Source organism: Bombina bombina, chromosome 4, assembly GCF_027579735.1.
Source record: "Bombina bombina isolate aBomBom1 chromosome 4, aBomBom1.pri, whole genome shotgun sequence".
Classification (NCBI taxonomy): Eukaryota; Metazoa; Chordata; class Amphibia; order Anura; family Bombinatoridae; genus Bombina; species Bombina bombina.
The window spans coordinates 863,175,112-863,187,588 of NC_069502.1; the positions used below are offsets into that span (position 1 = coordinate 863,175,112).

Below are 12,477 nucleotides of genomic sequence, written 5' to 3' on the forward strand. Positions count from 1 at the left end.
GAAACATCTTTCTAAATATAGGAGGGGGTGAGAACGGCACACCGGGTCTATCCCACTCCTTAGTAACAATTTCAGTAAGTCTCTTAGGTATAGGAAAAACGTCAGTACTCGACGGTACCGCAAAATATTTATCCAACCTACACATTTTCTCTGGTATTGCAACTGTGTTACAATCATTCAGAGCCGCTAAGACCTCCCCTAGTAATACACAGAGGTTTTCCAGCTTAAATTTAAAATTTGAAATGTCTGAATCCAGTTTGTTTGGATCAGAACCATCACCCGCAGAATGAAGCTCTCCGTCCTCATGTTCTGCAAATTGTGACGCAGTGTCTGACATGGCCCTAATATTATCAGCGCACTCTGTTCTCACCCCAGAGTGATCACGCTTACCTCTTAGTTCTGGTAATTTAGCCAAAACGTCAGTCATAACAGTAGCCATATCCTGTAATGTGATTTGTAATGGCCGCCCAGATGTACTCGGCGCTACAATATCACGCACCTCCCGAGCGGGAGATGCAGGTACTGACACGTGAGGCGAGTTAGTCGGCATAACTCTCCCCTCGTTGTTTGGTGAAATATGTTCAATTTGTACAGATTGACTTTTATTTAAAGTAGCATCAATGCAGTTAGTACATAAATTTCTATTGGGCTCCACTTTGGCTTTAGCACATATAGCACAGATATCTTCCTCTGAATCAGACATGTTTAACACACTAGCAAATAAACTAGCAACTTGGAAATACTTTTCAAGTAATTTACTATAATATGAAAACGTACTGTGCCTATAAGAAGCACAGAAAAAGTTATGACAGTTGAAAATTAATAAACTGAGAAGTTATAGCATCAAATCTTTGTAAAAACACAATTTTAGCAAAGGATTGCTCCCATTAGCAAAGGATAACAAACCCTGATAGCAGAAAAAAAAATACAGAAATAAACGTTTTTTATCACAGTCAACTACAATCTCACAGCTTTGCTGTGAGTGATTACCTCCCTCAAAATAAGTTTTGAAGACCCCTGAGTTCTGTAGAGATGAACCGGATCATGCAGGGAAGACAATAAACTTCTGACTGAATTTTTTGATGCGTAGCAAAAGCGCCAAAAACGCCCCTCCCCCTCACACACAACAGTGAGAGAGATCAGTAAACTGTCTTAAATTAAATAAAACGACTGCCAAGTGGAAAAAAATAGTGCCCAAAACATTTTTTCACCCAGTACCTCAGAAAATTAAACGATTTTACATGCCAGCAAAAAACGTTTAACATTAAATAAATTAAGTGTTATTAAAAAGCCTGTTGCTAGTCCCTGCAAATTAGGCTAAAGGCTTATGCATACAGTATAATTCCAGTGAAGTGCCATTCCCCAGAATACTGAAGTGTAAAATATACATACATGACAGCCTGATACCAGTTGCTGCTACTGCATTTAAGGCTGAGTTTACATTATATCGGTATGGCAGAATTTTCTCATCAATTCCATTGTCAGAAAATAATAAGCTGCCTCAGATGGCCGAGAAACAGCAATATGATCTTAACTACGCCGGCTAAAATCATAGAAAAAATTCAGGTAGATTCTTCTTCAAATTCTACCAGAGAAGGAATAACACACTCCGGTGCTATTATAAAATAACAAACTTTTGATTGAAGGTATGAAACTAAGTATAATCACCACAGTCCTCTCACACATCCTATCTATTCGTTGGGTGCAAGAGAATGACGTAGAGGGGAGGAGCTATATAGCAGCTCTGCTGGGTGAATCCTCTTGCACTTCCTGTTGGGGAGGAGTTAATATCCCAGAAGTAATGATGACCCGTGGACTGACCACACTTAACAGGAGAAAACAAAATTTATGCTTACCTGATAAATTTATTTCTATTCGGACATGGAGTCAACGACCCCACCCTCTTTTTAATTATAATTTGGCAGTTTTTTTGAGTCAGTGGTGCCTGGGGCTTTCTGTCAGTAAAAATAGTGTGATATAATAAAGAAAAAATAAAATGATATGCTAGGAAAAATTAAATAAATATAAGGAAAGTTAAATGTGTCAAGAGTTAAAATATTTGCTGTTGGGATGCGGGAGCTTGTAGAATAAAAATGCTTGGTGAACATAAAATCAATACAAGTATTTAAAGTGGTATCTCCCTGTTCTGTAAAATTTAAACTAGTTAAACAAAGACAATTAGTCAAAGATTATGTGACATTACATAAATAAATGTTTAATAAAATAAAATAAAGTTAAATGAAGTAATCCTAAATACACCGGTGTATATAAATACTTAAATGCAATAATGTAAACGATACATAAAAACAACCATAGATAGGATTTGAAAAAAGGTTAAACTGCAATGAACACTATATCGGCGTATAAAAAAGTTAAATTTGTAGAGTAGGCACTTATTAAAAAAACTCCAAGACATCCTTTTCAAAATCTAAGTCTTGGAGTTTTTTGAATAAGTGCGCGCACTCTCACGGTCCCTATTGGCTGGACCGGACACACCTATCTCTGCAAAGAAGACACGAGCGAGTAAAGCGGACACGCTGAAAGCCGTAAGTGGATTTACAACTATTTTCTCTCTTGTTGCATATTGCACCGTTTAATTTGACCGCCAAACAAATTGGGATATACAAATAAACAGAAACTTACATCTGACACACTTATACGGCAAAGCCGAAGTCAGGTCAGACATTTCATGACTGCTTACATTTTATTATTGGAGAATATTGTGCTCATTGTTTTTGATACCATTGCCACACGGAACATTTGCCTATATTTCGAATTGTGAGGATACACAATTTCCCAAGTCTACACTGTTGCTTTTTATGTGCCTACTCTACAAATTTAACTTTTTTATACGCTGATATAGTGTTCATTGCAGTTTAACCTTTTTTCAAATCCTATCTATGGTTGTTTTTATGTATCGTTTACATTATTGCATTTAAGTATTTATATACACCGGTGTATTTAGGATTAATTCATTTAACTTTATTTTATTTTATTAAACATTTATTTATGTAATGTCACATAATCTTTGACTAATTGTCTTTGTTTAACTAGTTTAAATTTTACAGAACAGGGAGATACCACTTTAAATACTTCTATTGGTTTTATGTTCACCAAGCATTTTTATTCTACAAGCTCCCGCATCCCAACGGCAAATATTTTAACTCTTGATACATTTAACTTTCCTTATATTTATTTTATTTTTTCTTTATTATATCACACTATTTTTACTGACAGCAAGCCCCAGGCGCCACTGACTAACCGTGTTTTTTCTAGTCTTTTACTTGATTCACTACTGTGAGAAGTGTGAATCAGTCAGTTGGCTAACACTGTCTTTCTGATCCAAAGTCCAGTGTAAACCCCTTTTTCTCTCAAGTTTTTTTGAGTAAACCTCAGGCACTTTTTTTTCACCCTTGTGTTTCTTCTTTTTCCATTTTTCTTCGGCTGTATGATTGGGGGTTATGGGTAAGTGAAGTTACACTTAACAGCTTTGATGGGGTGCTCTTTGCCTCCTCCTGCTCGCCAGGAGTTGAATATCCCACTAGTAATTGGAATGACGTCGTGGACTCTCCATGCCCGGAAAGAAAGAAATTTTATCAGGTAAGCATACATTTTGTTATAACATCTTTCCTCAACTGTAGATCTAAAATGGTGGTATATGTGGCTATGTGTAAATGCCCCCTATTATATGTAGGAAAAACATCAAGGGAACTCCGAACAAGAGTACTGGAACACATAGTAGACATTAATTGGAATCGTTCTGTTCCTGTTGTCCAACATTTGAACACACATTATAGAAATAAGACATATGACATCCAGTTCTTTGCAATAGAACAGTTAAAATTGAAAGGACGAAAAGGAGATATGAATAAAATGCTGATGGATACACGAACTACAGTCTTCATCACCAAAGGGGTTTAATGAGGCAACTTCTTATAAATGCTTCTTATGAAATAAGACTGGAAAAGAAACCTATCATTACAAAAATTCTAATCAGTAATATGAAATACCCTCTATGAGGTAAACATATGTGTAGTAAATTATCTGCTATATTAAGTGCTTCATAATGTAAACTTGATTAAAAATGATGGTCAATACATCCTGGGTCACAGATAATGTGTCAGAATATATCACACAATATCAAAAACCTTAAAGTGAGTTTACAGAACTAATAAAATATAGGAGAAATAATTCTTTCATCATTCTTTCCTTAGATTGAATCTGCACATGACTATGTTCTATGTAGCTACGGTTTAATAAATTGTAGTGACATTGGTCTATAATACATTAATAGTGCAATAATATATGCTATGGATGAAGTGACATGACCTATGTAGGGTGATACTGTGATAATAAAGGGGAAAAGAAAAACGTTGGAACCAGTAAATGTGTTTAATAAACATCACTCAAAAATTGGTATACGTTACATTATGAAGGGGAGTAGTTAAGATCTGAAAAGGTATAAATATGAATGTACCTCCGCAAAAATATAATGAATGTAATACCGTGAGTTACACCTGAATTTCTGTATAGGTGTTTTGTATAAAGATAAAGCAGTATAATTTATATCGAAAATGAGGATAGATCTGATGCCTACTGTAGAAATGGCTGAAAGAAGAGGAGATTTATGGGTTAAGTTGATCGAGGATTATGCAGCGAGTATCTGCTGCCAATGGATCACTATTATCACATAAAATAGTAGTCTCTAATAGAACTGTTAAATCTAAGTAACTATAGCTTACATGTAGATAAGTAAGATTGAACTATTTCGAAAATAATAATCAAAACCTTCGAAATGTGAGCGATGAAAATAAAAAGACGCCAATACGGTTAACACTTCCGTAAACGAAGTTGGGAATCATGACGACCGGTACTCATAAAAAGCAGAGGACCTGGCTGGACTGCCCCTATAGCCTGACAAAGTCACGCATGGTGATGAAATGCGTTGGTGGGCGGGGCCATTAGGAGACCATGCTGATGTGAATGTAGCATTAACAATACTTTGTATGCAAATTAGCGGACGATGCATTTAACTCGAATCGTGCTGATTCGTTTAGAACAATAATATGAGCTTGTTTGCTATGAATCCCTTTGAAACCATACGCACGCATGTTGGTTATTTAATCTAGCACTGGGGAAGTAGTAAGAAATCGGCTGACTGGGTTCAATCCCAGCAGTGCGCAGGCAGGAAGATGCCTTTGAGCGCATAGGAACTCTGCTTGATACATGTGAGAAGCTACTCCCTACTGTGTGGTGTTGTGGTAGACTCCTTTTGGTACCGTAGCCCCTATTTTAAATGTGTATTTTTTTATCAATTAGTAGTGGGACTGCTCCTGATATTAAATAGGTGGTAGTGACAATCCCACTTATACGTAGTCCCACTATAAGAATTGTACTGTGTGTCTTTTGCATATATGTTTAATAATTCTATAGATATTGATGCATCCCACAGGTACTATAAACATACACTTGTATTCTCACTGTACAGGTCATATGGATACAACGCCTTCAGGTGGCACATCGGTTGAACATGGAGGAGAACCGTATGTGTGTGATCAGGTGAAGACTGAGGAAGATGAAGTTCCTATAAATAAGGCTACAGGTGATTAGATCATATTAAAGGGACAGTAAACACCAGAATTGTTGTTGTTTAAAAAGGTAGATAATCCCTTTATTACCCATTCCTCAATTTTGCATAACCAACACAGTTATAATAATATACTTTTTTTTTTTTTTTTAGTTTTATTTTCCAACTCAGAGGTTTACAAACATAGAACGAGTACTTGATACAATCATGCTTTTAGTTATACAGTAATTGTAAAATCAGGTGAATGCTAACACAGGTCATTGCTAAAAGTGATTTTGTCTTCAATAACACCACTCAATACACCACATAGTCGTGTCTTTCTCCAATTCGGATCTGAACTATAAACCTCTAAGATTTTTTCTTTTCTTTTAAATTACTATCTATCCTATTAAACCTTATAACCTTTCAACAATTCAACATAATACTTTGATATCACATATTTCTCCAACATAGGTGTGTCCGGTCCACGGCGTCATCCTTACTTGTGGGATATTCTCTTCCCCAACAGGAAATGGCAAAGAGCCCAGCAAAGCTGGTCACATGATCCCTCCTAGGCTCCGCCTACCCAAGTCATTCTCTTTGCCGTTGTACTGGCAACATCTCCACGGAGATGGCTTAGAGCCATCTAGGTGACCTGATTTGCTCCCTCCCATCATCCGTGTCCTAAAGCTTTGGTATTGGTTCCCACAAGTAAGGATGACGCCGTGGACCGGACACACCTATGTTGGAGAAAACAGAATTTATGTTTACCTGATAAATTACTTTCTCCAACGGTGTGTCCGGTCCATGGCCCGCCCTGGTTTTTTAATCAGGTCTGATAATTTATTTTCTTTAACTACAGTCACCACGGTATCATATGGTTTCTCCTATGCAAATATTCCTCCTTAACGTCGGTCGAATGACTGGGGTAGGCGGAGCCTAGGAGGGATCATGTGACCAGCTTTGCTGGGCTCTTTGCCATTTCCTGTTGGGGAAGAGAATATCCCACAAGTAAGGATGACGCCGTGGACCGGACACACCGTTGGAGAAAGTAATTTATTAGGTAAACATAAATTCTGTTTTCACAGCAATAAATAAATATCACAGCAATGCCCCTAAGGACTCTCCTCTCCTTACTCCATTGTTAATCTACTGTAAACTTCGGGTCTCTTATTAGTCAAAATCTAACAACCAGTCTCCTCTCAACCTAGCATTTAATATATATTCTGTATTGCGTATTGGAAACAATAAGTGTACTTGTACTTACTGGGGTAATGTACGTATAAAGCCTTCCCACTTGCTCATGAAACTATGTGTCCTATGTGTCATGTCTCCCACTGAATCGTATAATTCGATAGTCATTTGGTGAATAAGGGAGTTCTTAAGCTGAGCTATCGTGGGTGTAGATTTGGATGTCCATGTTTGAAACACCAGTCTTCTAGCTAAAAGGATAGTAGTGACCAGCATTTTACTTTGGTTCTGTAATCCCCTGGATAGTTTCAAAAAGAGTATGGTCTCATCAGTTATTTCTACACAAAATCCACTGATGATCTTAAGCCAGTAGGCCATGAAGTTCCAGTATTTAACCAGACGCGGACAGCGCCATATCATGTGGGATAAATCAGGGTTAGGTTTGTGGCATTTGGGACAAATGTTATCTACTTGTGGTGCCCACTTCTTATATATTCCGGGTGTGGTGTAGGCTTGATGTAGCAAGCGAATATTTGAGTCTCTTAAATCTTGCGACAATGTACTCTTTCTCAGTGTCATTATGCTAGCCTGTATCACATCAGTTGTCACTGGTTCCTCCAAAGAGGAAGCCAATTTTGCTGCAACAATCTCTACAGTCTTGGAGTTAATAGGCTCTAGTAATAATCTATATATTGGGGAGATTGAGAACACTCCTTGTGTAAACAATGAGACTAGTTGTCCTATCGGCCGCATTTTTTTCAAAGTATCTTCCCCTTGTAAAAGGCTATGAACATAATGTCTTGCCTGCAAGTAGGCAAAGTGATGTGTATGTGGTAAAGAATACTTAGTGCGTAGTAATGCAAAGCTCCTGATTGTGTCACCTGAGTCATCTAAGAAATGTTGTATATTTTGTAATCCCTGTTGCTGCTATACTCTAAAAGGGTGAGTGGTAAGCCCTGCTATAAAATTAGGGTTTCCTTGGAATGGTAAGTACTTAGTGCAGGATTGTGGAATCGTAAGCCACTTACAAATTGCTCTCCAGGCTTTTAAAGGTTCCATCAGTGGGAGTAGGCCTCCCGTGTGGTGATGGACCTGCTGTATCGACAAATGAGGGAGGGCAGCTAATGTACACGGCCTTATCTGCTCTTCCTCTAAGTTTTTGAAGGTGTAATGTTCTTTTTGGCTCAGCCAGTCAATTACAAACTTGGACAAAGATGCCCAATTATATAACCTGAGGTTAGGGAGACCTAATCCTCCATGCATCACTGAGCATGTCAGTTTCTGTGCGCTTATTTTGTGTCTGTTGTTTGCCCATACGAAACCCAAAATAATAATATACTTTTTACCTCTCTGATTACCTTGTTTTTAAGCCTCTGCAAACTGCCCCCTTATTCCAGTTCTTTTGACAGACTTGCATTTTTAGCCAATCAGTGCTGACTCCTAGGAGCTTCACGTGCCTGAGCTCAATGTTATCTATATGAAACACATGAACTAATACCCTCTAGTGGTGAAAAACTGTCAAAATGCTTTCAGATTAGAGGCAGTCTTCAAGGTCTAAGAAATTAGCACATGAACCTCCTAGATTTAGCTTTCAACTAAGAATACCAAGAGAACAAAACAAAATTGGTAATAAAAGTAAATTGTAAAGTTGTTTAAAATTACATGCCCTATTTAAATCATGAAAGATTTTTTTTTACTTTACTGTCCCTTTAAAGGAACATGAAACACAACATTTTTCTTTCATAATTCAGGTAGAGCACACAATTTAAAACAACTTTTTTAATTTTACTTCTTTGATCAAATTTGCTTACTTTTCTTGGTGTCCTTTTGTTGAAGGTGCAGCAATGTACTACTGGGAACTAGCTGAACACATAATGGCCTAGATTTAGAGTTTTGTCGGTAAAGACCCGCGGTGCTAACGCTGCTTTTTTTTCCAGCGCACCCTTAAGACAACACTGGTATTTAGAGTTGTCTGAATGGCTGCGTTAGCCTCAGAAAAGGGAGCGTTGAGCATAATTTAGCTCCACTTCAACCCTCAATACCAGCGTTGCTTAAGTCAGCGGTAAGCTGGAAAAATGTGCTCGTGCACGATATCCCAATAGGAAACAATGGGGCTGAGCTGGCTAAAAAAAAAACCTAACACCTGCAAAAAAGCAGCGTTCAGCTCCTAACGCAGCCCCATTGTTTCCTATGGGGAAACATTCTCTAAGTCTACACCTAACACCCTAACATGAACCCGAGTCTAAACACCCATAATCTTACACTTATTAACCCCTTAGTCTTTCGCCTCGCTATCGCTGAACCTGCATTATATTATTAACCCCTAATCTGCCGCTCCAGACAACGCTGCAACCTACATTATAGCTATGAACCCCTAATCTACTGCCCCTAACATCGCCGACGCCTATATTATATTTATTACCCCCTAATCTGCCCCCCCCCCAACGTCGCCGCCACCTACCTACACTTATTAACCCCTAATCTGCCGACCGGACTTCGCCGCCACTATAATAAAAGTATTAACCCCTAAACCGCCACACTTCCGCCTCGCAAACACTATAATAAATAGTATTAACCCCTAATCTGCCCTCCCTAACATCGCCGCCACCTACCTACAAATATTAACCCCTAATTTGCTGCCCTAATGTCGCCGCTACTATAATAAAGTTATTAACCCCTAAACCTAAGTTTAACCCTAAATTAAATATAATTTAAATTAATCTAAATAAATGTACTATAATTAAATAAATTATTCCTATTTAAAACTAAATACTTACCTATAAAATAAACCCTAATATAGCTACAATATAACTAATAGTTACATTGTAGCTATTTTAGGATTTATATTTATTTTACAGGCAACTTTGTATTTATTTTAACTAGGTACAATAGCTATTAAATAGTTAATAACTATTTAATAGCTACCTAGTTAAAATAATTATAAAATTGCCTGTAAAATAAATCCTAACCTAAGTTACAAATACACCTAACACTACACTATCAATAAATTAATTAAATAAATTAACTACAATTAGCTAAACAAAAATACAATTAAATAAACTAATCTATAATACAAACAAAAACAAACACTAAATTACAGAAAATATTTTTTTTTACAAGAAGTTTAAACTAATTACACCTAATCTAAGCCCCCTAATAAAATAAAAAAGCCCCCCAAAATAATAAAATGCCCTACCCAATTCTAAATTACAAAGTAATCAGCTCTTTTACCAACCCATAAAAGGGCTTTTTGCGGGGCATTGCCCCAAAGTAATCAGCTCTTTTACCTGTAAATAAAAATACAACCCCCCCCAACATTAAAACCCACCACCCACATACCCCTACTTTAACCCACCCAAACCCCCCTTAAATAAACCTAACACTAACCCCCTGAAGATCTCCCTACATTGAGTCGTCTTCACCCAGCCGAGTCGAATTCTTCTTCCAAGTGGAGCAAGAAGTGGTCCTTCATCCGGTAGAAGTCTTCATCCAAGCGTGGCAGGAAGAGGTCCTCCATCCGGTAGAAGTCTTCATCCAAGCGGGGTCTTCTATCTTCATCCATCCGGAGCGGAGCCATCTTCCATACAGCCGACGCGGAGCCATCCTCTTCAACCGACGGACTAACGACGAATGATGGTTCCTTTAAGGGACGTCATCCAAGATTATTTTATAGGTAAGTATTTAGTTTTAAATAGGAATAATTTATTTAATTATAGTACATTTATTTAAATTAATTTAAATTATATTTAACTTAGGGGGGTGTTAAGGTTAGGGTTAGACTTAGGTTTAGGGGTTAATAAGTGTAGGTAGGTGGCGGCGACGTTGGGGGGGGGCAGATTAGGGGTTAATAAATATAATGTAGGTGTCGGCGATGTTAGGGGCAGCAGATTAGGGGTTCATAGGGATAATGTAGGTTGCGGCGGTGTCCGGAGCGGCAGATTAGGGGTTAAAAAAATTTATTATAGGGTTTGTGATGTGGGAGGGCCTCGGTTTAGGGGTTAATAGGTAGATTATGGGTGTTAGTGTACTTTATAGCACTGTAGTTAAGAGCTTTATGTTCCGGCGTTAGCCCATAAAACTCTAAACTACTGACTTTTTTTGGCGATAGGAGTCTTGTCGGTAGAGGCTCTACCGCTCACTTCTTCCATGACTCGAAATACCAGCGTTAGGCAAATCCTATTGAAAAGATAGGATACGCAATTAACGTAAGGGGATCTGCGGTAGCCTCGAGTCGTGGAAAGAAAGTGAGCGGTAGACCCTTTCCTGCCTGACTCTAAATACCAGCAGGTGGTAAAAAGCAGCGTTAGGAGCCCTTAACTCTGCTTTTGACGGCTAACGCCAAACTCTAAATCTAGGCGAATGTGAACCAATAACATGAGGAATATATGTGCAGCCACCAATCAGTAGCTAGCTCCCAGTAATGCATTGCTTCTCCCGAGCCTACCTAGGTAGTCTTTTTACAAAGGATACCTAGAGAATGAAGCAAATAAGATAATAGAAGTAAATTTGAAAGTTGTTAAAATTTGTATGTTCTGTTTAAAAAGACATACAACCCAAATTCTTTCCAATTTATTTCTATTATGTAATTTGTTTGCTTTGTGTCATTTGTTAAAAAGTATACCTAGCTGCTGATTGGTGGCTTCACATATATTCCTTATGTCATTGGCTTTGTTAGCTCCCAGTAGTGCATTGCTTCTCCTTCAACAAAGGATACCATTAGAATTAATCAAATTAGATAATAGAAGTAAATTGTACTCTCTATTTGAATCATAAAATAACATTTTTCATGTTCCTTTATTTTTGACTTTACTGTCCCTGGTGACATTTTGCCTCATGTAAGTAACAGTTATATCTACACAGACGGTTACACAGCAGACAGTGTGAATCTTAGGTAAACATTTACCAAATACACTTTTTTTGCAAACATAATGAACCTGCTGACACAAAACTCTGTAATATTCCTCTCTGCTCCTACCAGTTACTTCACAGCTGTTGTCAGCTTGAAAGATTTAGAAGTTTGGAAAATTGTCATTTAATTGATACATTTGTTTGATTAGTTTAAGTGTTTTCTTTTTGTTTTTATCACTATGTATGTGACAGGTTTGAGGGGTACAGGCCAGGGGTGAGTGTACATGTGTGTGTGATATGTCAGGGACACAGGGAAACAATGAATATACATGTGTGTCATGTCTGAGGGATGATGGGTACAGGCTAGGGTATATATGGTAACATTCACATATTACAATTTTCTTGTGCAGTGCTAAAATGTGACCATATTTTATATGATCTATGCAGGTGATGTTAAGACTGAAGTTACACTTAATGCTGAACAAACAAATGATCTGTATGTAAATAGTCAGCAGGAAGCTGTGAAGCAGGAAATCAGTGACAATATCAGTACAGGTGAGTGCAAGTGTGTAATGTCTGAGGGATACAGGGCATAGGTGAGTGCAAGTGTGTGATGTCTGAGGGATACAGGGCATAGGTGAGTGCAAGTGTGTGATGTCTGAGGGATACAGGGCATAGGTGAGTGCAAGTGTGTGATGTCTGAGGGATACAGGGCATAGGTGAGTGCAAGTGTGTGATGTCTGAGGGATACAGGGCACAGGTGAGTGTACGTGTGTGATGTGCCTGAGGGATACTGGGCACAGGTGAGTGTACGTGTGTGATGTGCCTGAGGGATACAGGGCACAGGTGAGTGTACATGTGTGTGATGTGTC

The 12,477-nt window shown here is 38.0% G+C and overlaps 1 protein-coding gene across 1 annotated transcript in view; it reads left to right on the forward strand.

The window, feature by feature from the left end:
* The window catches only part of LOC128658004 (uncharacterized), a 170,871-nt gene that overhangs the window by 124,688 nt on the left and 33,706 nt on the right, over positions 1-12,477 (forward strand). Inside the window, exons 7-8 of the mRNA XM_053712444.1 lie at positions 5,489-5,602; positions 12,053-12,160. Coding sequence (XP_053568419.1) covers positions 5,489-5,602; positions 12,053-12,160 — 222 coding nt within the window. The remainder of the gene's footprint in view (positions 1-5,488; positions 5,603-12,052; positions 12,161-12,477) is intronic.